This window comes from Perissodus microlepis, chromosome 12 (genome assembly GCF_051167445.1).
Source record: "Perissodus microlepis isolate ML-2025 ecotype Zambia chromosome 12, ASM5116744v1, whole genome shotgun sequence".
Classification (NCBI taxonomy): domain Eukaryota; kingdom Metazoa; phylum Chordata; class Actinopteri; order Cichliformes; family Cichlidae; genus Perissodus; species Perissodus microlepis.
Window position 1 is genome coordinate 18941606 of NC_140472.1, and position 24556 is coordinate 18966161.

At 38.2% G+C, this 24556-nt stretch overlaps 3 protein-coding genes across 3 annotated transcripts in view; all 3 read left to right on the forward strand.

Moving 5' to 3' along the window:
- Positions 1 to 45: 45 nt before the first annotated feature.
- On the forward strand, positions 46 to 6470 carry tctn2 (tectonic family member 2). Its single transcript, XM_084946549.1, has 18 exons — positions 46 to 216; positions 346 to 459; positions 683 to 753; positions 1718 to 1919; positions 2008 to 2108; positions 2203 to 2402; positions 2493 to 2613; positions 3285 to 3438; positions 3542 to 3625; positions 3713 to 3835; positions 3946 to 4020; positions 4102 to 4200; positions 4725 to 4842; positions 4924 to 5027; positions 5185 to 5332; positions 5440 to 5583; positions 5701 to 5789; positions 6198 to 6470. Exons 1-18 carry the CDS (start codon positions 129 to 131, stop codon positions 6317 to 6319), a joined length of 2157 nt encoding a protein of 718 aa, XP_084802675.1. The 5' UTR covers positions 46 to 128; the 3' UTR covers positions 6320 to 6470.
- A 2703-nt stretch (positions 6471 to 9173) lies between these two features.
- On the forward strand, positions 9174 to 23664 carry atp6v0a2b (ATPase H+ transporting V0 subunit a2b). Its single transcript, XM_084945792.1, has 20 exons — positions 9174 to 9738; positions 10031 to 10109; positions 10394 to 10491; positions 10597 to 10734; positions 10882 to 10979; positions 11481 to 11607; positions 12747 to 12829; positions 12932 to 13025; positions 13635 to 13847; positions 14311 to 14461; positions 17981 to 18120; positions 18232 to 18389; positions 18533 to 18623; positions 19460 to 19578; positions 19981 to 20194; positions 20328 to 20447; positions 20554 to 20673; positions 20774 to 20891; positions 21846 to 22017; positions 22123 to 23664. Exons 1-20 carry the CDS (start codon positions 9622 to 9624, stop codon positions 22223 to 22225), a joined length of 2553 nt encoding a protein of 850 aa, XP_084801918.1. The 5' UTR covers positions 9174 to 9621; the 3' UTR covers positions 22226 to 23664.
- Positions 23665 to 23757: 93 nt separating this feature from the next.
- dnah10 (dynein axonemal heavy chain 10) overlaps positions 23758 to 24556 on the forward strand; it is a 29046-nt gene continuing 28247 nt past the window's right edge. The window contains exon 1 of the mRNA XM_084945791.1: positions 23758 to 24366. Coding sequence (XP_084801917.1) covers positions 24138 to 24366 — 229 coding nt within the window. The 5' untranslated portion in view covers positions 23758 to 24137. The remainder of the gene's footprint in view (positions 24367 to 24556) is intronic.

The window sequence follows — 24556 nt, forward strand, 5'->3', positions numbered from 1 at the left end:
CTTCTTTATTTAACTGTTTCCGTTAAGCGAGAGCCTCTCCGGTCTCATCGTGGGCTGTGATTGGTTAAGGACGTTGCTAGGACATCACGAACAGTTTACAAATATGTCGACTTCCTGAGGCGAACCAAATGGCTAATGTGGTCGTATTATTATATTCTTCGTTCTTTACACATGTTTTACTCTTCGCTTGCTTGGCTTACACTCAAAACATTGTCGGTAAGACCTTATATTTAATTTGTTTTGAAATAGCTGACGGTACCTTCGCAAAACCTACCTGAGAAACGAGCAGTTGCTAATTTTTTAGTGAATTTTTGTAGCTAATATGTGACATACCTGTTTTGAAAGTTTTCCAGCCTTCCTTTGTGATTACAACGGGACCAGTGGTCACTGCAGTTTTGCTGGGAAACACCTCGGGTATCTCTCTTAGCCTGAGGACAGTTTCTCCATCCAACACAACAGGTAAAAGCTCCAGGACACATGTCTTCTTTGGTCCCCCCAGCATGGTCTGGTGGTGATATTGTTGTACTAGTTTAGACACGAAAAAACAAGTGTCTTCAGGTTAACTAGTTAACTGCATTTTAAAAATGCCCAGCTTAGAAACTCGAAAAAATGAGAAGAATTTAGCAGTAGTAGTGTTAATTTTGGACGCATTTGGTTGTTGTTGATGGTTTCCTTTTAACAGGAAACATTGGTTCTCCATCATGTGTAGCAGAAGAAACAAATTGGGTCCTCACAAGGGAGCAGATGGGAAAGGTAAGAGACTTGTCCTGTCCTTTTTGTGGCATAAAATGGAGAAAATACACACCAGAGTTGTTAGAAGCATGGAGTTTATTTCAAATATTAATTAATAAAGTGATCTGAGTTAGAAATGTACATATAAAGTGAGGAGAGGATGATGTGGTGGCTCTCTCAAGTCAGCCTATAATAATTCATTCAATAATTCCTAGGGATGCACCATCCCAGAAAATGAAGATTATAAGTTATATTTACAATTTCAAAGTGCTTTTAAGTTTGCTGTGGTTCAATTTACATCAGTAATGCCTGCTGTTGAATTTTTAGGATCTTTATTTATTAATTTTTAATTCTGGTCAGCTGTGATATGTGATGAATGGAAGACCTAGAAATCTATAAACGAGGAGAATAAAATGATTTTCACCAAATCACTCTCGATCAGAAAAATAAGAAGAGAAGAAATGTATTATATAGATTATACGTTTTTATTTTTCCTTTCTTTAAAATTCAAACCAGTGAAGTGATATTGCATTTGCAAAGAAGTGATATTTTCACTGGTGGTTTTTGTTTATATGACCTGCCTGAAAAAATAAGGCTAAACATACATTGGGGTTACACTCTAGTCCAAATTCTAGATAACAGTGTTTTAGACATCCACTGTCGCATTGATAAAGTCTATTTTCCTGAGTCTTTATAGGCTCATCTTCACTCTTTTCCTTGACCACATGAAGCTTTCCATAGTGATTAAGGAAAAGTGGTTAGGAAAAAGAGGTTGAAGGTAATTTGTTAGACTACTCAACTCCAACCTTTATCTGGTGTGGACAGTTAGCAGCCAGCTAAAGACAGATGAACAGTGAACAGATGCAACAATGATGAAGTAAGACACAAGCACCTGAGTTAATTACAACAAAAATTTAATTTCATAAAGTTGATCCTTGGACATGCATTTTCTTCATGGTCTTGTTTGTCTCATTTGGTGTCCCAGACTGCAGTTCGAGTTCATCTAAGACTGAATCAAAGTCTGCATTTATGTGGCAACAATGATACAAACACAGACTGCTGTGAAAGAGCATTGTGCATCCTGGAAGCCCTTCAGGTGTCTGCCTGTGTGGACGGTACACCCCAGGCATCGCTGCTGATCCAGGCTAAGATACATGCCCTGTTGGTTCCTGCTAATCCTGGATCTGGTAATTCAAATGAATCTTGTGTCTCACTGTAATGTGCTTTCATTTAAAAAATTTTTTCAAACAACAAAAATTGAAATCTCCATTTCAGATAATAAAACAGTTATTCCAAACCAAGTGTACCAGCCCGTGGGCCCTTGTCCTTGTGACCTGACATCCGGACCGTGTGACATACTCTGCTGTTGTGACATGGTAATATTTTTTAAAAGACAGGTGTAGATGTCAGACAAATATTTTCTTCTGTATTGATTATCAAATGATTAATTTGTGATTTCCCCCTCAACAGGATTGTTCCAATGAAGATTTGAAGCTCTTCTCATCCCATTGTCTGCCAGGACCCTTTGGTGGGCAGGTCTCTACTGCTCCAGATTATCAGTGTTCTGTGCAGTCCACAGAAAATTCCCCAGATTGGTTTCCATTTTTATGTGTCAACTCTCCCCCTGAAAACAACCCTTACCTTGGTCACTTTTACAAGGGAGACACAATGTGAGAAAGGTTTAAATATATTTCAGTCTTGCAACTTATCAAGGAATTTCATGTGTCATGTTATCATCATTTGTCTTTTCACCTGTCTAGTGCACCTAAGCCTGGTCCATCATTCCAAAGTCCAGTTTTGCCAGCTCCAGTCCCAGTTGATGTTTATATTCAAGGAAATCCAATTTTCACATTAAATGGCCAATACTTCACTGTTCCTCAGGTTAGTGTTGGCGTGTACAGTGGCCCCTCGTTTATCGCGGGAGTTACGTTCTAAAAATAACCCGCGATAAGTAAAATCCACGAAGTAGCCAACTTTATTTTTTACTATTATTATAGATGTTTTAAGGCTGTAAAACCCCTCACTACACTCTTTATACACTTTTCTCAGACAGGCATGAACATTTTCACACTTGTCTGTCTTGTTTAAACACTCTCAAAGTTCAAACCTTGTAGAAAAATAAGTGCAGTATAATAGAATGAAACCAAAGGGACCCGCAGGTGATGACATTTCGTCGACATTGTTGTGTTTGTTGGGGAGAAAACTTACAAACATACAGTACAGCACTTCAGAGTCACGCTGCTAGCGATCAAAGATTTATGTAAATTTGACAAGTTGAACGCATTCTGTACTGTACAGGAGTAACGGCATGAGATTGATTGACAATGGTCAGCTAATCGGGACACAGAACACAATGTGCTGTAAAAAGACAAAAAAAGCACGCAAAATTGCACCTCAAAAAAATCCAAGAAACAGCAAGGCTGCAAAAGGTGAACCGCCATATAGCGAGGGACCAGTGTATTTAATGCCTTTTATTATAGGAATGTTTTATATGTAAGTATTCCAAAACAATGACAGCTAACACTTAATGTAACAACTGTTCTGTTCAACAGAAGGTCCTTGGACTTTGTGTAAACAATGCTCCTGTAGCATTTCTGAAAAATTTCAACTATGAGTGTACAACTCTGCTGCTCTCCTGTCCAACTGGATATCCTCTACAGACACTATCAGGAAATCTAAGCATTAAAGTGAAGAATGGACAAGGAGGTAGTTTTTAAATATAATAAATTATAGAAAAGCTTTGAAGTGTTTTAAAGCTATCTGAATGTCGAGCTGTTTAAAAATGGTTTTGTTTATTCCTGTATTTCAGGTGATGTCGTGGTGGATGTAACTGATGAAGTGGCTGCTGATACGAGTCCATTTATTTCCATAATAGATGCAGTTGCCCCCTCAGGTATCCACATTACATTACTGCATTACTAACATAACTCAAATGTTTAATCGACCTTAATGTTGGCATGTTTGGGCATTTTTTCAAAAGATGAGATGCTGGTTTGTGAAAATTTGACGTTAGCGCTGGATTACAAGTTTTACTGGAGAGGAAATGGCATCACAGGCATCACGCTGACAAGGACTATTGGGACTATCATTTTAAATAGTCGTGGTAAGTGCTATAACGCTTGGCCGTTGTTTAGCTTGACTAATGGTTCTGACTAATATTGTTTTATTTTCCTGTAGTTTAAACTCATTTTTGGTACTCTCATGTCTTAACAGCAACATTAAGCACAAAGTATTCTGCCACATTTCTAAATGGAGAATTTTCTGGCGAGCCAAACTCGGGCAACCCAGGTAGGACCAAGAGGAGGTTTTGTATAAAATAAAGTATTTACAGTACCTGGGAATAACATGTGTACACATTTTTAATGACAGGTTACCAGGTGGGAAGGCCTGTTGTTGCTGGAATTGTGGAAGCTTTGGACAGCAACACAGGCTTAATAAAAAGGACATCAGTTAATGTTTGGAAACCAGGTAAAACCCATAAAGATCGCTGATTAGTAGATGACTGCATGTAACCTACATACTGCCATATAAAAAAGAAGGTTTTCACAGGACTCTGTGCATTTATGTGAAAAACTATCTCATGATTCAGTAGCATGCAGAGCCATTTTTAGTACCAAAAACTTGAAGTGATCATTTTCTTTATGACTTGATCAGTCTTTCACATCATTGTGAAAGAATTTTAGTCAAGCCTTCTGGGCTTTGTTTATACACAGCTCTCTTTAGGTCCTGTCACAGCATTTCAATCAGGGTGAGGTCTGGACTTTGAATGGTGTGTTGCAGTTAATAAAAAGTCTTTGATTAGGAGCCTCTGGGTGCTACTCACCCTCTTCATTACTATGGAACTATTAAGGGGGCACTTAGTTTTCCACGGGATTTCACAGAGTCCTGTGAAAATGTTATTTTTTACTTGACTGTACATATCAGTCCAAACAATTTGACTTACTGTACATTGAAGATAACCAGTCATCTCCATTTTCTGATCTGGCTTCCAGTGAGTGATGGACTCTGTTCCACTGCTGGGATGAAACCGGTTCTGTTTGGAGAGAATTCAACATCAGGGTGTTTGCTGCCTGTCAGCCGGCAAAATCTAACTCAGTGTAGCCTTCTGAGGTCAGTGGCTTTGCATGATTACTTCTCTAATGTATATATGTAGATATGTGTGTTTTTTAATATAGTTTCTTTCCTCTTTAGAGAGACTGTTACTAACCTACAGGCAGATTTGATTGCAGCCACATATGTGGCAAAGAGTGGAAACCCAGATTTTCTAACAATGGCAGATTGGATAAACATAAGCTGTAAGTACACAGTGCAAAGAAAGAATTTCCTTTTTTTTTTTTTTTTTTTTTTAAAATTGTCTACTTTTTAATTATATTAAACTCCTTTTTGCCATTCTAGTTCTGCCATAGTATTTTTTTATGGTTCTAAATGTTTTTCACAACATATAAATTCCAGTTGTGACACTGAACTCAAGCACAGCAATGAAAAACAGCACAAGTACATGTTACGATATTCCGGCCCACCTGCATATCCATATTTGGAGTGTTATCACCAGCGTGGTAGAGGGTGTACCTCAGAGGGAAATTCGTGCTTTGCAAGTCAGGTATGTATTAGATGCCTACAGGTTACAAAGTATAGCTGTTATTCAGAAGGGGCTATTGATTGTTGCACATAATGAGTCACTTCATATAAAGAATTCTGTTCTGTTAGCAATAGCCCATCTAACTGGGCGCTGGACTGTGGTGGATGTGCTATCTCTTCATGTGTGGACCCAGAGGAGCCTCAGTTGTTCTCCATCACCTCCTCTGTCACATTTATTGACATTCCTATCAACACCAGACCACCAAAAACCAGGTGCTTAATCCAGCAGAAACAGTTTTTATACCAGATACAGATTAAAGGCCGATTAATAACTTCCTGTGTACTTTGTTTCTAACAAAGTGTTGCTTTGATAATTAATTTTTCCCTTAGGTTTTACATAAACTTCACAGAATATGACTGTAACAGGAATGATGTGTGTTGGCCTGAACTCGCCTTTCCCATCACCAAGTATTACACAGGTGAGAATTTGTTAAATTCTAGAAACTGTGCAGTGTTTTTACTCTTTCCTTTTGGACATTATTTAGTCAATTAGGAAGAGTCCTTACCCAGAGAATAATTCCTCTGTATTCTATTTGTGGTTTTAAAATAATTTTATCCATTGTTCGACCTAAAAGCTTAAACAAGAGCAACACAGGCTCTACTCCAAATTACAATGTAATATTCAGTGTAATTGTACCAAAATCAGTTCTAGATTAATAGGATTCTGGTTAAATGTATCTTTAAATGCATTAGTGAATAAAACTGATCCTGAGGTGGATAATAAAAAAAACTCTCATGTGTTTCACTTTTTCTCCCTAGAAACATTTCTAAAAGTTTGGATTACTGAGACTACAGTCAGTGACCTACTTTCCCTTTATCCTTCACAGGCGAGCCATTTTCTCAGTCGCTGGCTAAGGGCATGATCTTGGTTTTCTTCTTTATCGTTGCCTCAGTTCTTGGCACCCCGTGGAGACAAATCAGACAGGCGTGGAACAACTCTGCTCACTAAAACTCAGTGATGATGGTTTAAAGTGTCACTGAGGATAATGACACCTTTTCCTTAATAACATAGTAACTTACATGTTTATTCCTATGATTGTTGTAGGAGTATAAACTGTTGTATTTGTGAACCTTTTTGCAATAAAAATATTTTTCTATTACTTTCTCAGTGCATGGGACTTGATTCTTGGTTGTTGTTTTTTCAGATTTCAGTTGTTCTCACATGGCTCAGGGTCATCACCCAGAAGCAAAATATTATTTCAGCGTCACACAGACAGGCAACAGCTGTAACACAGTTACTGTTCCTTAGGATTATTGACCTGGGTTTAAAGTTATTTACTATATTTTATAGTAAAAGTAATTTAAATTACCTCAAAGTTGATGTCACAGAGTGATACTGAAATAAATCACCAGTGCAATTTAAATTAAGAAGCAGGAATATTAATGAAAAGTTAAAGTATTTATTTGTGAGACAATGTGCTGACAGTATTTATTAATGTGGTATTTCATGCTGTAAGAGATAATCATCAAATCATTACTGAATGCCGCCTACAGGCCGATATTTATTGCAGCCACAGATGTGCATCAGTCAGCGTTCTGTTGCTGTTTATTGCTGCAGTGTACACTTTGTGATGAGGTGTGTCTACGCAGCCACATCACTTCCTCTTTTGTTAATTTGTGTTTCCTTTCCATTTTGCACTATTTTATTTTTAGAGTAATTGTTCTTTTTTTTTTACAGTCTTTTAGTCATCACACTTATTGAATCTGCATTTTATTTATTTTTACACAAACTATTCTGTGTACTATCTTCAAATGTCCACTAGATACACAGTGAAAATGGAACATAGTATAAATGAACCTCTGGCGTCTTCTTTACTGCTCTGAATACACTAACAGCACAACAAAATGGAAACGGGGAAATTACACAAATGAACTCAAACAAAGGATTTGGGGCAATTAGGCTTTAGTTTGGGCTGTTAAATTACTACATTATTCTTTTCATTTGTTTTTGGTGATATGGCTTGTACATACTCAGTGACAGCCAGTTACCAATGTATGTACTAAGACTGCTAAAAATGCAAATGCATTGTATGAATAATGCAGTTCAACAGCCATTTTGGGGAAGTGCTGATTCAAATGTAATTTTTAAGGAGGATCTCATTCTCTCAGTTTCTCTGTTTTTTCAACAATACGTAATAAACTTCCTAATATTTGCAGTTCACTTCAGCAGCATCACAACCATGACTCCAAAATGGTTTTAGAATAACCTAAATGATAAAATATAGATTTATTCTGTCTGTGAAATCAGATTTATGCGACCTATTTTACCTCCTGTAGAAGCTTGCTTCTGCCACTGAAAAGAAAGCCATCCACAAGTCAAAATTTGGGGTACAGTGCTGTGAAAAAGGATTTGCTGCCTTCCTGATTATTTTTTTTTACTCATTTGTCACATGTGTTTCAGACCATCAAATAAAATTCAACTTTAGAAAAAGAAAGTAAAAAACTTTCTTTTTCTCAAGTAAATACAAACTCTAGTTCATTCATAGAAAAAAGCTATCCAAACATACCTGGCCCAGTTCTAAATATGCCCTTAAATCTAATAACTGGCTGTGCCACGCTTGGCAGATCTTTTTTTTTTCAGATCATTGTCCTGCTGCATAATCTGAGCGCTCTTGAGCTTCAGCATAGTAACTGATGGCTGGACTTTCAGAGTTCATGGTTCCATCAATTACAGCAATTTGAACACGTCCTTAAGCAAAGCAGCCTCAGACCATCACACTGCCACCACCATGTTGGAATGTTGCTCTTTTTGAAATTCTGTGTTAGTTTTAAACCAGATGCAACAGCGCTCAAACCTTCCAAAAAGTTTTTGAGAAAACTTTTCTCAAAAGTCTTGGGGATCATCACCATGGTTTTTTTTGGCAAATGTGAGACAAGCCTTTGTGTTCTTTTTTGGTCAGCAGTGTTTTTCTCCTCAAACTCTCCCATGCATGCCATGTTTGCCCATTCTCTTTCTTACTTTAATCATGAACCCTGACCTTAACTGAGGCAAGTGAGACCTGCAGTCCTTTAGATGTTGGTCTGGGGTCTTTTGTGACCTCGTGAGTGTGTCATCAGCACAATCTTGGAGCAATTTTGGCAGGCCAGCCACTGCTGGAAAAGTTCACCACTGTTCCATGTTTTCTCCATTTAGGGATAATGGCTCTCACTCACTTAAGTCCCAAAGTCTTACAAATGGCCTTGTAACACTTTGTAGACTGATAGATGTCAAGGACTTTGTTTCTCAGCTGTTTCTTTAGAATGTGACATGATGTGTTGCTTTTTGAGGTATTTTAGTGTACTTCACTTTGTCAGACAGTTGGTCTTTTTAAGTGATAACAGATTCTGCGGGTGTGGCAGTAATCAGGCATGACTATGGCTTTTTGCCACTGAATCTAGCTTTCAAAATATTGTGGTTAATCACAGTTAATTCACGATTTAACAAGTGAGGACAATTACTTTTTCACATATGGCGAGGTTTGGATTGGGTTGGGATTTTTTCACTAAATAAAAGCATTATTAAAAAAAAACATTTTCTATTTACTTAATTTGTCTTTATTTATCAATATTAAAATTTGATGATCTGAAACATGTAAGTGTGAAAATTATGCAAAAATAGTAAGGAGGTGGAAAATACTTTGTCATTACACTGTATGTAAAAATGTCAACTTCCTCAGAAGTTTGAGTCTTTGCGTTTGGCTTTTTTTGTCAGTGGTGTAAACAACCTTCCATACACTTCCTGAAAGGTCATGAACCTTCAGTCAGCGTTCAGGGCTTAGTGTTATGTTGACTGTGTTGTGCGCAGACTCCAGGAGGCTGCCGTCATTGGTCAAAGGTACACTGGGTGCCGTGAAGTTGATCGCATTCAACAGTGTGAAGTGCAGTGACGTGAGTGTTACGGACGTAGGCTAAAACTTCGTAAAGTCTAAGAAGACTTTTCGCCACGTACTAGGATTTAGCGGTCGTAACACTTATTATTTCTTAGCTTCACATTCAACTTTACTGAAACATTTTTCCCCATCCAAGAGTCAACAACACGGCACTTGGCTAGCCAGTTAGCTAGCTAACAGCAATAGTGTGCTTTAACGATAGCTATGTAAATCAGGAGTTATGTAAGGGAAGTCTAGTTTTATCACCTGAGCCACATCATGACAAGGGCTACGGACTACTCGACTGAACATTGCTAACATAAAGTCTGGAGAAACAGCACCGTTTAGCTTGCTAACATTAGCCCACCTGCGGAAGAGGGGAATATCAGATAGAACTGTCACGATGGCTTCTCTGCTCCGGGGTGAAGAGATGTGTTTGGCCCAGCTGTTTCTACAGTCTGGGTCCGCGTACGACTGCATCAGTGAACTTGGAGAACTGGGGCTTGTAGAGTTCAGAGATGTAAGTACGAAAACAGACCGCTTTGAATCTGCTGGAAACCGTAATTCATCACTTAAAAAGTTGTAGCTGAATTTTTTGACAGTGCTCTAAAAGTTCTCTACAGTCATGAAATAATGCAGTGAAGTTTGCTCAGTACATAAAGTGAACGCGGAAGTCACCGGCATATGTCATAATTCTACCATAAATGGGATCATACATAGACTTATTGCAGTTTTTTAAGTTTATTCATGAGATATGTTCAGAGTCCTGCATGAGAAGGTGCTAACGAACATGTACTTTTCACCTGTTTCAGCTCAATCCCACTGTTAACGCATTCCAGAGAAAATATGTCAATGAGATCAAAAAATGTGAAGAAATGGAGAGGATCCTCGGTAAGCATACGTTAGTCTTTGACATTTTAATAGTTCTTGGCTACTTATGGTGGGAAGAAGATCTCCTCACTGAAGGTAAATCGAGTCATGGGAAATGTCAGCTGGTTGTAGATTTAGTTGAATGCTTAACTCGGTTAACCAAACCCTGGATTATTAAATTAGGAAGAGAGTAGCACACTGTCAGACTTGTCTTCGATTTCAGTGTTTTTCAAAGGCTGGTCATGGTGTTTGGAAGCGGTTGTGATAGTTTCATAAAGTTAAAAATCGCTTGTTGTTTATAACAGGATACCTTCTGAGGGAAATCAAGAAAGCAGATATTTCACTGCCAGAAACAGATGTGAACCCAGCAGCTCCTTTACCCAAGCATGTCATGACTATAATGGTTAGTTACTATCTTATTATTATTTTTATCATAATCATCATTTTTAGTATTATTATTATTGCTGTCGTGTATTGCTAAATATTACACGTTCCTATTATTTCTCAGGAACAGTTACAGAGGCTAGAGGTGGAATTAGGTGAAGTCACCAGGAATAAGGAGAAGCTGCAGAGGAATCTGCTGGAGTTGACAGAGTACACACACATGCTGCGCATCACACGCAACTTTGTCCAAAGAAATGCTGAGGTTAGTGTTTGTGTTGGCTCACCTCTTGAAAAACCCACATTCTCACTACGATGCCACATTGTTTTTCTTTCATGGCTCGGAAATTAGTGTGCTGGCTGATTTCATTTCAGTTGCCTTTACCCTGCTGCGTCTTGTCTTCACTTATAGCGGGAGCCCTTGCAAGTACAGTACGAGGAGTTTCCCTTCCTGGAAAAAGACACATTGATGGACTACAGCAGCATGCAGAGGCTAGGAGCCAAACTGGGGTGAGGGATACAATTCTGTCAGCCTAATCAGTCAGCATTTTATTTATGTTATACAAAGTGAATGCTACACATGAATGAGGACAGATGCACATTTATTTTCTTTCTAAATAGTTTTCTGTTTCCTTTTCTGTCTGCCTCTGCTCTTCTTACTCACAGATGCACTTTATACTTAGAACACCCACAAACAAACAAGCTATTCACAAAATGCTCTGAAACTGTGAGGCAGCTGTGGCTTTTTGAAAGAACTGATTAATGAAGCAGAAATATATTTAGACTTTGTAAAAACAGAGAGATAGTGTGGTGGGGCACAGATTTAGTTGAATGTGTAGTGACAATGAGGGCTCAAAGAAAAGGTGGCTAAACTTACAGTGCCAGTGCAGTCAGGATGTACTTGGTGTCATTCGCTTTATATCGATACATTACATTTTTATTTATATTTAATTAATTTAATTGATCTTGATAGAGGATGAGGTCTGACAGCTGCTCGTTTGTCTTTTGCAGTTTCGTTTCTGGCCTTATTCAGAGGGTGAAGATCGAGGCGTTTGAGCGAATGCTTTGGAGAGTATGTAAAGGCTACACCATCCTTAGCTATGCTGAAGTCGAAGAGTATCTGGAAGATCCTGACACGGTAGGTTAAACATGATTTGGATTCAAATTTACTTGTGTTATATTTTGTAGTGTTTTACGGTGTGACGTAAAAACATGGGACAGAAAGAAACAAAAGAAGCTTCCTTTTAAAATTTTGCCTGTATCTTATTTCCTAACTAGGCTTGATTAAGGATATTTGACTTTGTACAACAAGTTAATGAACTGGGTTTATTTGATTTAAATCAAATTAACTGTAAGTTAGCTTTAATAGCACACTAAAAATTTTAGTACAAATTGATTTTAACATCTTTGTCCACATGTAATAATGAGAAAACATGCTTAAATACCTAAGTAACTCTCCCGCTATGCACATTACTTTCATTTCATGGTAGAAATGGGAAATAAACTCCCGTCTCCTTTTCTGTCTCCCCCCTCCCTTGCTGTGTGCATACATGGTATTGATGATATTAAATATTACTGAGAACAAGTCCGTCTTGTTTTGCTGGAGATCAGAGGACGGAGGTGGGAGAGTATCGTAGAGAGTTGTGAATCATGGATTTGCTCCTCTTGGTGACCTGCATGTGTGGTTTGGCAAAGATTTTATGTAGGATGTCCTGACTTCCTGACACAACCTTCCCAGTTTATCCAGACTTGGGACCACCCAAAGCTTAAATCCCAGATTTGTTATGGGACAAAATAGTAGATGACTCTTTTGAAGCTCTTAAGTATTCTTTACTAGTTGTTGATATAAACAGTGAGTGCTGTGATGTTGTCTGTTCATAGTGAGAGATACCACTAATCCACTTAGGAATTTCCTCTGCTTGACCAGAGGCATGACCTCACTAATGGAATGTCAGATGGATTTTTACTGATGGAAGATCGGAAAGGCGTGCTAACGCGCATCACTAAACTTCACAAAAAGAGAGAGAGAGTCGTGCTTTTTCATAAATTGGGGTTTTCAATGTCAAAGAGCTTTCAGGTCATCAGCTGTATTTCCTCTCATTTTTTTGGGTAAACAACAGCTGATTGTACAAATGCATATAAATCAGTTTTTTGTTTTCCTTAGATTTTTATGAAAGTTACATATATAAGTAAAACCTGAAATCCTTCTCATATTAAACTTGTATTTTTTGTGTCAGTGGTGTCTCCTTTATTTTTTTACACTTCCTTTTTCTGCAGGGTGAGCCTACCAAAAGTGTGGTGTTCCTGATTTCCTACTGGGGAGACCAAATTGGTCAGAAAGTGAAAAAGATCTGTGACTGGTAAATATTACACAGGACTCGTTAAAAGGCTGGCATCTGTTTTAGACTCTATGCCCAATAGTAGTAAGCTATAAATAATGGCATACTTTTTTCTCTCCACAGCTACCACTGTCACCTGTACCCCTATCCCAGTAACAACGAGGAGAGGGACGATGTTGTGGAAGGACTAAGAACTCGCATTCAGGACCTGAAAACTGTATGTCTGTTGTTTGCTTAATTATCTGATCATACAAGTGTTTAGTTAAGGACAGAAAAAGTTATTATGTGTGACACGAGAATACTCTTTCTTTATGTTATACACACGATTTCTGCTTTGAACTTCTTTTCACGGTCAAAGAACAAAATGAAATGGTTGATCTATTTTCTGAACGATTAACCTGGCTGTTGTTCTTGTTAGCCAGTGAGCAAAACTGCACAAACAGCTCAGCTCCTAACAAGAGCATTGCACTGTGAATCCTTTGGTAGCATTAACCCACTGTGACTGAAAGATGGAATTCCACTCAGCCGCTGTAGCACATGATCAACATGAGGCCTCAGCTGGAAGTTGATTTTTTTTTTCTCCTTTATACATGCCACTCTCTCTTTATCTCCCCACTGCTTTGTCTTTTGCCTGTTTTATAGCTTTTGTGACACTCACAAAGGTCTAAATTTGAACATGTTGTTCTTTTTAAATGTCACATACATCATCTTAAAATAAAAGAAAATGTTTTGTAACTTTTAATCTCTCTCTTTTAAAAAAGAAATTCTTAATATTCTGAAGCTGTACATCACACTAACAGTCGTGTTTACCTGTTACTGTATCCAGGTGCTTCATAGGACAGAAGACTACCTGAGACAGGTCCTGATCAAGGCTTCAGAATCTGTCTACACCTGGGTCGTGCAGGTCAAGAAGATGAAGGCCATCTACTATGTTCTGAACCTGTGTAGTTTTGATGTGACCAATAAGTGTTTGATCGCAGAGGTGTGGTGTCCTGTCAGTGACATTCCTGCACTGCGGAGAGCGCTAGAAGACGGATCGGTGAGGAACTTCAGCCTGACTGGAGGCTTTTCTGTTTATTTAACCTTTGCTGTTGTTTAAAGGATTGGTTTTATTATGATAAAAGCAAATGCTGTGTGAGGCATCAGTCTTTGCCCCACTTTATTTAAAGAAAAACACATTTTGCGTTGCTTGGGTACTGAGGGCTCACTATTGATTCATTTTGCAGGTTGAGAAGTGTAAAAGTGTGTATTTGTGAAAAAGAACTACAAAGATGTGTTATTGTTAATACATGTTTATGTATAGATTTTAAAATACATATAAAATATAAGTTATTTAGAGCTGGCGCACTTTATAGATCTAAAAACGGTACATTATACTGTCTGTACGGCTTTTTAAAAATTATTTAGAGTTCTGTATATATTTCTTATATGTACAGTTGTGGAGAAAAGCTTCTTGTAACCTACTTACATGTTACATGTGTAACTTCCCGTTGATGTTTCAGAGGAAAAGTGGAGCGACAGTTCCTTCGTTTGTTAATCGTATCCCCACAACTGACACTCCTCCCACCCTGATAAGGACCAACAAGTTTACCTCTGGATTTCAGAACATTGTAGACGCCTATGGAGTGGGCAGCTACAGGGAAGTAAACCCTGGTAAGTGAGATTTGTACCTGTCTGTCTGTCTATCACACACACACACTATGGGCCCAACTAATGTATCAAAACCAGCACTTTATAATTCTGCATGTTTGAACGATTCTGTATTGAAAGTAAGAGCTGACGGCTACATCAGCACGCGTTAAACTAAGGGGGGCGGGTCCTGAGATACATTCTCTCTCAACTGATATGCCTATCAGTGAGAGCACAGGATACCAGTGATTGATACATTACACCAGGTGTCGGCAACCCTGGGCACGCGTGCCACAGTTGGTTAACTGGTGGCGCGACCATTTGCCCGGTGGGCCGATGGTGATTTTTCAATTTTATGGGCCGATGATTTTATTTTATATTTTTTTTGTAATGGTATAAACAATGAAAGGTGGTGGATTGGCCAGATGCTGGCCATTTGTGTAAAAATAAGTCAGTTGTTTGGTGGCGGATATGGCGTAGCTTCCCCAGGTTCAGTAACATTAGCAAGTGGATGAGGGAAAGGGGAGGCAGGAGGAGGAGAGACCCGAGGCGGCCGCCGGTCCGAGTGTCAGGTGAACTGAACTTCAGGTAAGAAGTTATGACCTGCAGTCTATCTGGGTCAGATATAAACCAAGTTTAGGTGGAGTTTATTTTCGTTGTGCTGACTTGTTACAGTCAGTTACAATAACTCGTACTGCATATTAGCTAGCATGACGGAGTTTATATACAGCTGGGTGGGTGCTATGATGTTACTGATAGTGAACTTTATTTTATTCATAAGGTTAGTTAGTAGAGTTGCCAACCGTCGCGTAAAAAGACGGAATCGTCTGGTATTCAGAGAAAATATTACGCGTTTTGCATTGAGCTGAAAAGGAACACAGTTTGTCCCGTACTTCAGCTAGAATGAAAAAAAGACACAAAGCTGGAGTTATTCTGTGTCTTTATGCTGCACAGCTGCCTCTTCTTCTCTCATCCTCTCACCCTCCCTCTCCTGTTTCTACTTCAATCATGAAACTGATCAATGATCAGCTGATTGGCTTTTCTCTCTCGTTTATTTATCGCCCACTTTGCGCCAGAAAGAGGAAACCAGCGGAGGTCGCGCTAAACAACAGCAGCACTTTTAAGCTTGATCAGCTGTTGTTAGAATGTATTTAATATTAATTTCTAGTATCAGCTGATGTTTGCTGGAGCCACAGCTGTAAAGCTGCTGGTCATGATGTCGGTTTGGATATGTGGTGAGAGGGAAACATGAAGATGAAACCAGGAGATGTCCTTACTGAATCATCAGAGCTGTGATGGAGAAACAGGTTTACCTTTTAGGTGACATGAATGAGTTGAAGGGAAGTTATGAACTGTTTCTGAGAGACAAATAACACCAGGATCCTTTTCTAAGTAGCTGACAGCTGGTAACTGTGCAGGGGCGGATCTAGCAAAGTTTTGCCAGGGGGGCCAGGTAGGGCATTAACAGGGAAAGGGGGGCACAAAGAAATACTTTCTTATTCTCATTTAAAATGTCTGGTGTTAAATAATTATCTGAAGCTTACAACCAAAGTTTTTATCTGACATAAAATGTATAGAAATCATACATATACCAACAAGACAGTGTACATCACTGTCACAACAGCGTTTGTTTTCATTCAAAGGCTTTATGGCTTTAATACCTGGGCGGCCGGTCTCTAGTCAAAATGCCCGGGCCGATTTTTTTTGTCCCAGTCCAGCCCTGGGCACGACACCCAGTGAATTAATCTGAGGTGCATTAAAAAATAAATGGCCGCGCCAGCGGTGCACATCGCAAATTAGCTCGCATAGACACATTAGTTGTGCCTCTTCTTAATGACGGTATCTTAGCTAACAACCCCAACTACCAGATTCAACTTATAATTGGCTAAAAATAACTTGCCTACCGGTGAGAGGGACGTTGTTAGCGTTCCACATTCCGACACTTCAAATGCTTCAGGAGCTTTCCGCTCAGCACAGCATCAGCACCACGGAAATACACGTACACATCCGTAGACTTGAGACAGAATTCACAATGGGTTTTCAGGACTTTCAGGTGTATGGACCAATGTTTTCTTTTCTGATCAAACCAGAATTCTTTAATGAGCAGCTGGATTTGTCTCACATTAACTGGCTGAGTTAATGCCAGTTAATGCATCATCGAAATGCAGCTGATTGAAATGAAAACCTCGACTCTGTGGTGGTCAAAGTTTGCAGAACTACAAACGCAGCTGGAATCCACAGCTGTGCGTGTTCTTGGAGCTTTCATTTTCACCTGCTGGACATCACTACCTGACAAGTTTAACTGTCTTCAGAACATTGCAGAGGCCTTATTGACAGTATTTGGTTCTACATATCTGTGTGAGCAGATTTTCTCTCACATGACTGTCCTCAGGTAGCTGTCTGAATGCTGGACACTCGGAGACCTGTGTCTGTGAGTGGGAGACCAGAGATCAGATTAACATGTGTATTAACAAACATGCCATATAGCTACAAAGTTGTTCTATATAGTGTGTAACTGTTAATATAGAGCGTTATTAAATTTATTGCTAATGCAATCATATGGCACACTGACTTCTGAGGAAATTTTTAGATGGCACTCGTCATCAGAAAGGTTGCCTACCCCTGCATTACACTATTACCTAGGCAACCACAGCCTGAAATGTTCTGTGCGTGATAAGCAAATTGCTCCCTGTAACCATGCACCTTTAGGGTTAGCCCAGGCAACCTTCAGATTAGCTTTTTATGATATTTTAAATATAGCATGATTTATCTTAACTTAGTATTAGTAGTTTTAGTAGCTATTTTTCTGTTACTTTATAATAAAGAGATTAAAAAAATCCAAATGAGTAATAATTATTAAAAACAATAAAGGTTCCAATGATCCAAAAACCATTTAATAATAGTATAATAATGTATTTGTAATACTATAGTAACCTCATTATAATAAATATCTGTACTTTATCTAGATTAAAAATGGTAGTATGGTGATAATAATAGGGTAACATGCTCATAATTATAGCATAATTAATATAGGTTAATTATTTTAGGCTCCTATTAGACTAATATGTTTAAAATTGCACTAAAATTCTTGCAAGTCAAAGTTGCTAACTATCATATTTTATCGCAGAAATGATTATCCTTTATGAGTGAAACATACCCTTTTGTTTCAATGTTAACATTTATATGTGTAAAAATTGGTGGAAGAGTCACAAAATTATATATATATATATATATATATATATATATATATATATATATATATATATATATATATATATATATATATATATATATATATATATATGATGTGACTTCTTATGTTGAAACGCAGTTTTTACAGGTGTTTCAGTATAAATGAGGCCTTCAAAACAGTTTGTTGTAGCTGCAGTGACATTACTTTACTATCAAGTTATTACATTACAGTTATATTAATACAAGCAACAATGTGCTGCCTTTGTTGTCAACCCTTGTACTATCGTATTTATTTTTAAAAAGCTTTAAATGATAATTCAATGTGCTTTTCCCCCTTCTGCTTATTTTTAGCTCCATTCACAATCATAACTTTCCCATTCTTGTTCGCTGTGATGTTTGGTGACCTTGGTCATGGCGTTCTCATGGCTCTGTTTGCTTTCTGGATGGTTTTGTATGAAAACCACCGCAAACTTAAAAACACCAGGAATGAGGCGAGTACTCCAAAGTTTTTTGAAAATGCCCTTTCTAAAGTTTATTTGTGTTGCATGGGTAAAAGCAGTCTCTCAGAAGTATAATTAAGTGATTTTAATGTGCACGTGCAGATCTTGAACACATTCTTCGAGGGGCGTTATATCATTCTGATGATGGGACTGTTCTCTATCTACACTGGGCTGATATACAATGACTGTTTCTCAAAATCTCTCAACATCTTTGGTTCTGGATGGAGTGTGTTTGCCATGTTTAAAGAAAATGTGTGGAAGTAAGTACCTGTTAATAAGAAGAACTTCATGTAACAGGAAGTTTACAACTGTGTCTTTAAAGATAAGATGAATATAAGATGAATTTTGTAAAATCAGTTTCGCAATCACATACACTACTACAGGTTTCATTTTTGCCCTACAGCAATAGTACCCTATGTAAGAATCGCCAGCTAACTTTGGATCCAACTACTTCAGGTGTTTTTAAAGGGCCGTACCCTCTGGGAATTGACCCGGTGAGTAGACAGTTTTAAGAGCTAGCTTAAAAATATGATATCATATGTCATATATATACTGATCAGGCATAACATTATGAACACTCACAGGTAGAGTGCATAACAGTGATTATCTCTTTATCTTTGGACCTGTTATGTTGGTGGGATACATTAGGGTGCAAGTGAACATTTTGCCATCAAAGTAAATGTGTTAGAAGCAGGAAAATGGGTAAGCATGAGGATATGAGATGACTGGGTCAGAGCATCTCCAAAAGTGCAGCTCCTGTGGGGCTTCCCCGGTCTGCAGTGGACAGTATCTATCAAAAGTGGTCCGAGAAAGGAACAGTGAGAGCAACACAGTGTTAGGCAGTTGGTCATAATGTTATGCCTGATTGGAATAATAGATTTTATCATTACTTTTTATGGTTTGGTGGTTTATAACGTGATTAATCTTAATTTTTGATATTTTGTACTTGAATCTTTTTATTGACGTGTGAAATTTAAATCCTGTTATTTAAAAAGGTTAATGAAAATCAGTCACCAGGATGTTGTTGATACAGTAAACTGGATCAATTCGTAACTGATTAAACTCATTAAAAGCGGTCAGTTTGCTTGATAACCAATTTCACTCATACATTATCAGCCACACATTCTTCAATAAAGCAAAATTTCTGGTGTCAGGGTTGCTGTTATTGAATCACTTAGGTAAAAGTAACCTTATTAGACACGTAACAGTAATAGTCTTATAATCCTCATGTTGGTAATGTATCACAGTAATAAGCAGAGCTACTTATTCTGTTTGCTCCAGTTAATCCCTGAAGTCACCAGTAATAACATGTCACCTTTCCTTTGTAAAGATTTGGAACTTGGCAACGAACCGCCTTACATTTCTTAACTCCTATAAGATGAAGATGTCAGTGATATTCGGGGTCATACACATGAGCTTTGGGGTAATCCTCAGCACCTACAATCATCTGTAAGTACTAGTTTACTGTTTTCATTACCCTGTGAAAGCCCTTAAAGAGCCAGTATTTCGCTTTGGAACAAGTTGTCATTTTAGCTGCTGGAGCTGGGAAAGAATAGAGACGTGTGTTCGCTCTTGTAGACGGCAACAGAACCTTTAGTTTTCTTGGCAAGAAATGTTTATAACTTATGCATCTTTAAGCTTACGCAAATTACATGCTGGCAAACATAGAGATGGAAGAAAGTCTTGCAGTGTAAAAAGTTATTTCATGTATTGTAGGAGTATTTTCTGTGGGAGAGAATACCTCTGTCCTATGTAGACATTGAGCTGCACAAAAAAGCATGATGTCAGCTCCTTAAGTAACATGATATAGTTTTTAATAGTCTGCCTTCTTTTTGTTTGTCAAAAAAACAGATACTTCAGGAAGAAGTACAACCTGTACTTGGTGTTCATCCCTGAGCTCGTGTTTATGCTGAGTCTGTTTGGATACCTGGTGTTCATGATATTCTACAAGTGGCTCGCCTTCTCGCCTGGGGACTCCAAACACGCTCCGAGCATTCTCATCCACTTCATAAACATGTTCATCATGCAGGATGATAGTTCATTGAAGCCCCTTTACCCAGGACAGGTAAGCAGCTCCAGTCTTTCAGCTGTGTGTTTATGTGCTTAATGAACACATTCAGTCTAATGTTATTTAAAATATCCCACAGAAGTCCCATACCTTCATTATTTAAATTATTTATTTATTTTGGCTCTTCCAGAATGGTCTGCAGATATTTCTGGTGATCATTGCTGTTCTCTCGGTGCCTGTTTTACTCCTGGGGAAACCCATCTACCTTTATTGGCTAAAAAATGGAAGTCACCGCTTGGTAATGTACAGGGTAAGGGTTTGAGATTCATGCCTGCATTAAAAGATGTAAAAAACATCTCCAAATATTTTTCCTTGGTGTAAATTTTCAAACACTTAGTTTGTCCGTTCGATTTTAGGGATATGAGCGTGTGCGACGCAGCAGTGATGAAGATCTCTGCCTGATGAGGGCTCATGACATGGAGGAGGGCAGCAGTCACAGTGATCTGTCTACTAGTGGAGATCACCATTCAGAGGAGGTCAGTGTTGCAAACAGCTTGGTACCTTCTCATCTCGTATTTGCTCATAAGCAAACATTTTTACCAGTTGCTACATTCATTTATCTTTTTTATACAATAGTTTGACTTTGCAGAGGAGATACTTCATCAGTCCATTCACACCATAGAGTATTGCCTGGGTTGCATCTCCAACACAGCCTCTTACCTAAGGCTCTGGGCTCTAAGCTTGGCACATGCCCGTAAGTACAAGATCATTAATAATTATTATGTGTTCTAAAACAAAGTGCTTCTTCACAATGTTACAATGGACTTTGCTCTTAATTGTTACTTAATTTTTCAGACTTTACTAGGTTAGTCAAGTATCAAGTTGTGGCCTCTATTCCAGTTCCAGTATTTCTCACATAACCTGTTTTTACATTGTCCACATTTGTCCTTTCTAACATGCACAGAAAATGATTAAATATGCAGGCTAAGAGATGGCCACTCACTAGCAGTACATTCAGCAGAATATTAGCTGCCTTGTTTCATTTGTTGTCAGAAGCTTACATGCACTCTTCATGGGCATGAAAGGCATCATCATTTTTGGCTGTTAATGATTTCTTTGAACTCTAATCTTTTTCAAGGTTCCATAATTGTACAGGATACATTTTTAAGGACTTTAAAAAAACAAGAATAGTTTTGAATAGTTTGAATTCATTTAGTATTTTTGGCTAATCACACAGGGTCAAAAGTATACGCAGAGGCTTAAAAATATACCTACGTCACCACTAATGTTTGGCAAAATTCTGGCATAAATCTGGCAGAATATTTGACACTTCTTGGCAGAACTGGTGGAATTCATGTAAACGGGTCGGTTTCCTGGACAGAGCTGGCTTTTAAGCATAGTCCACAAATTTTCTATAGTGTTGAGGTCGGGGCTTTGGGAAGACCATTCCAGCAGCTTTATGTTAGGCTGTTTTATCAATTCCAAAACAAGTTTTGCTGTTTGCTTGGGAATATTGACCTGATTCTGATTCTGATTCTGGAACACTCATTGGTGTCCAGGTTCCAATCACCACCCATGACCATGACATTAATGTCCATGAGGAGTGCGTGTAAACTTTTTTCTTGATCAATGGCAGACCTGTGATTTGCCAGAATTTTGTATTTCTCTAAATGGATGCTGAAGTAGATTTTATTATTTGCCATCACAGAGCTGTCAGAGGTGCTGTGGGCCATGGTCATGCGAATAGGACTGCGAATGGACACAAAACTTGGGGTTGTAGTCCTGGTGCCATTGTTTGGCCTGTTTGCTGTCCTCACTGTGTCCATCCTCCTGGTAATGGAGGGTCTCTCTGCGTTCCTTCATGCCCTTCGGCTACACTGGTAAGACAAAGCACTAAAGTACTGTGTGTGATAGTCGGGATCAATATGTTCTGAAGTATCTGTTTTCGTGTTTATAATTTCGGTTTCTCATCTTTTTATCCACAGGGTGGAGTTTCAGAATAAATTCTACAGTGGGACTGGCGTCAAGTTTTGCCCGTTTTCCTTCTCTCTCCTACCATCTTGCTTTGAGCAGGATGGGTTACTGTGAAGTGACTATTGAGAAATTGTCTTAGTTGGTAACCAGAACCAAAACAAGCCAACAGGGTTCTGTACTTGTGAAGACCTTTTCCAGAGGTATCATCAAATAGTTTGGATATTTATTCTCATTTTTTATTATTTACATTTCATGTAAAGAAATATATGGCGAGATTCAGAAACTCGTGTAACTTTCGATTCTTTTGTGTCAGGATCATTAAGTTTCACTGCAGAGTGTTTTTTGGGTGAAATGTTAGCCTCAGATTTAACATGCAACTCATCAAATTTTTATAAGGTACAATTGTTAATGGTTATTGATGTCACTTGCATGGAGAGACAAATCTTCCAAATGCAGGATCAATATAGAAAAATGTAATGTATAAAATTTTAGTATTAGCCGACATTAGCAGTAATAAGAAAGTGAAGGGCCGTAACATTTGGCTACTTAGAAAACACCTTTGGGATAAATATGTTGGTAGTTTTGACCTTACTGTGGACATTTGTGATCTAATAAGATGGAAGTTTATTTATTACTTTGTGTTTCCTCATTTTCTTCTTCTTTAACAAGTTTTTGTCATTCATTTCAGCATCCTGGTTTATGTGTTTATATTAACTTTTTTTCCCAACGAGTTTTTGTTTTGGCAGATTTGGTTTCCACACAGTAGAGAGTGAGCCAACCTCTCATTTACATTGCTCGACTTTATTGCACTGACTGCCTTACCAAAATTACCACCCCACGACAGCATAATGTATCATCCTTAATGCCCAGCTTGTAGTACCAAAACAAAGCAAAGGATCCCTGACTTTTAACTTTTGAAAAGTGCTTGAGCAGGTGTGTGAAGGGATGTAAATACTTTTACAGATTAAACAAAAAAATTACATATATATTTTGTAATGTATCAGAATTGCAGATGAATGTTAAGGAATGTGATTATTACTTTCATGCATTCACAGTGTTGCCTTTGCACCTACTACTTACTGTATAGCTTAACATTCCTACCATGGAAAAGCTCACATCCTTTGACTCAGCTCTGCTGGTCACGAGCCTTTTACTTTCAAACATCCTTTGATGGGTGAAGATTGGAGGTATTGTACTCGTGCCAGGCGCTAGTGTTTGCTTATTTTCTAAAAGTGTACTGTATAGGATTGGTATTGGAGTTGGTAAAGGGAAGTTCTGTCAGTATGTTTTCTTTTTTCTTTTCAGTGGTTCATTGTAATGTCAAATCTTTGAGACAGAATTAGCAATCTTTGTTTTGTTGAATCAAATTGTTTCATTATTAATTGATTCGTTAAAGCTAAATTGTTAAAATGTAGATTGAAGGTGTATTGTAATTTCTTATGATGCTACCCTTTTAATATCATGTATTTTCTGATCATACACTTCAGGTTCTAACTCTTTTACAACAAATGTCTGTTCTTTCTTAATGTCAATACAATGTATTTGAGGTTTTTTTTTTCCTCTTCAAGCCCTTAAATGTCTTCCCTCCTTGGGTTTATACAAGCCTTACTGAAGGGATTCTGTCAGGTCAAGTTTCACATCCATGAGTTTTATGTAATGTAGTTACAGATCAAGGTATTGTGGCACTAACACCACTGACGTGGACCCATGGTTGGTGTGGTTCAATAGGTAGCCTTTAGGGTCTTTACTCTTTTTTGTTTTTTTCACCACAAAGGAATAACAGGCGGATGGAATATTGTCGTCATTTGTGTGCATTTTGGCTATTTTGCTGTATAGACCAGAAATTGAAATTGACCCTTACAGTCAAAGCTCCGGGAAATAACGTCTCTCACCATGTACGCCACGAGACGTTTGGTTGCCGAGGCAACGCAAAACACCGTTTACGGTGAGTTTCAGAGCTCGAAATCGCTACCGACATGATGATGTTAACTAATGGTAAATAGGTGGATAAAATATTGTGGAAAATATGGTGCACGACGATTTACGAGTGGAGTGGATCCGACAGCGGGTGTCTGCTGGGTTTAATTTAAGGAAATGTCCCGACTGTTTCGATGAACTGCTCAGTCGGAGAGATGGAGAAGAAGAAGAGAAAATTATCCGTTATTTGAACTTCGTCTCCGAGGAAGACTCTCCATCGTGTCTTCTGTTTTTCAAAACTGTTAGAGAGGAAGAACGTGAAGTAGAAGTTCCCGTCGGTAAGTCCTGGTGTTTGTGCCCTCACTAGGGCTATCAGTCACCCGCAGGTCAGAAAGCCCAGTGTCTCTGAAAGCTAATACAAGTTTGCAAAAGTGAATAAAGTTTCGATGAACCCGTATCCTTTTACTATATTGCTTTTGGGTTAATGTAGGATGTTTTTACTGGTACATTTTACCATATTTCAGCATA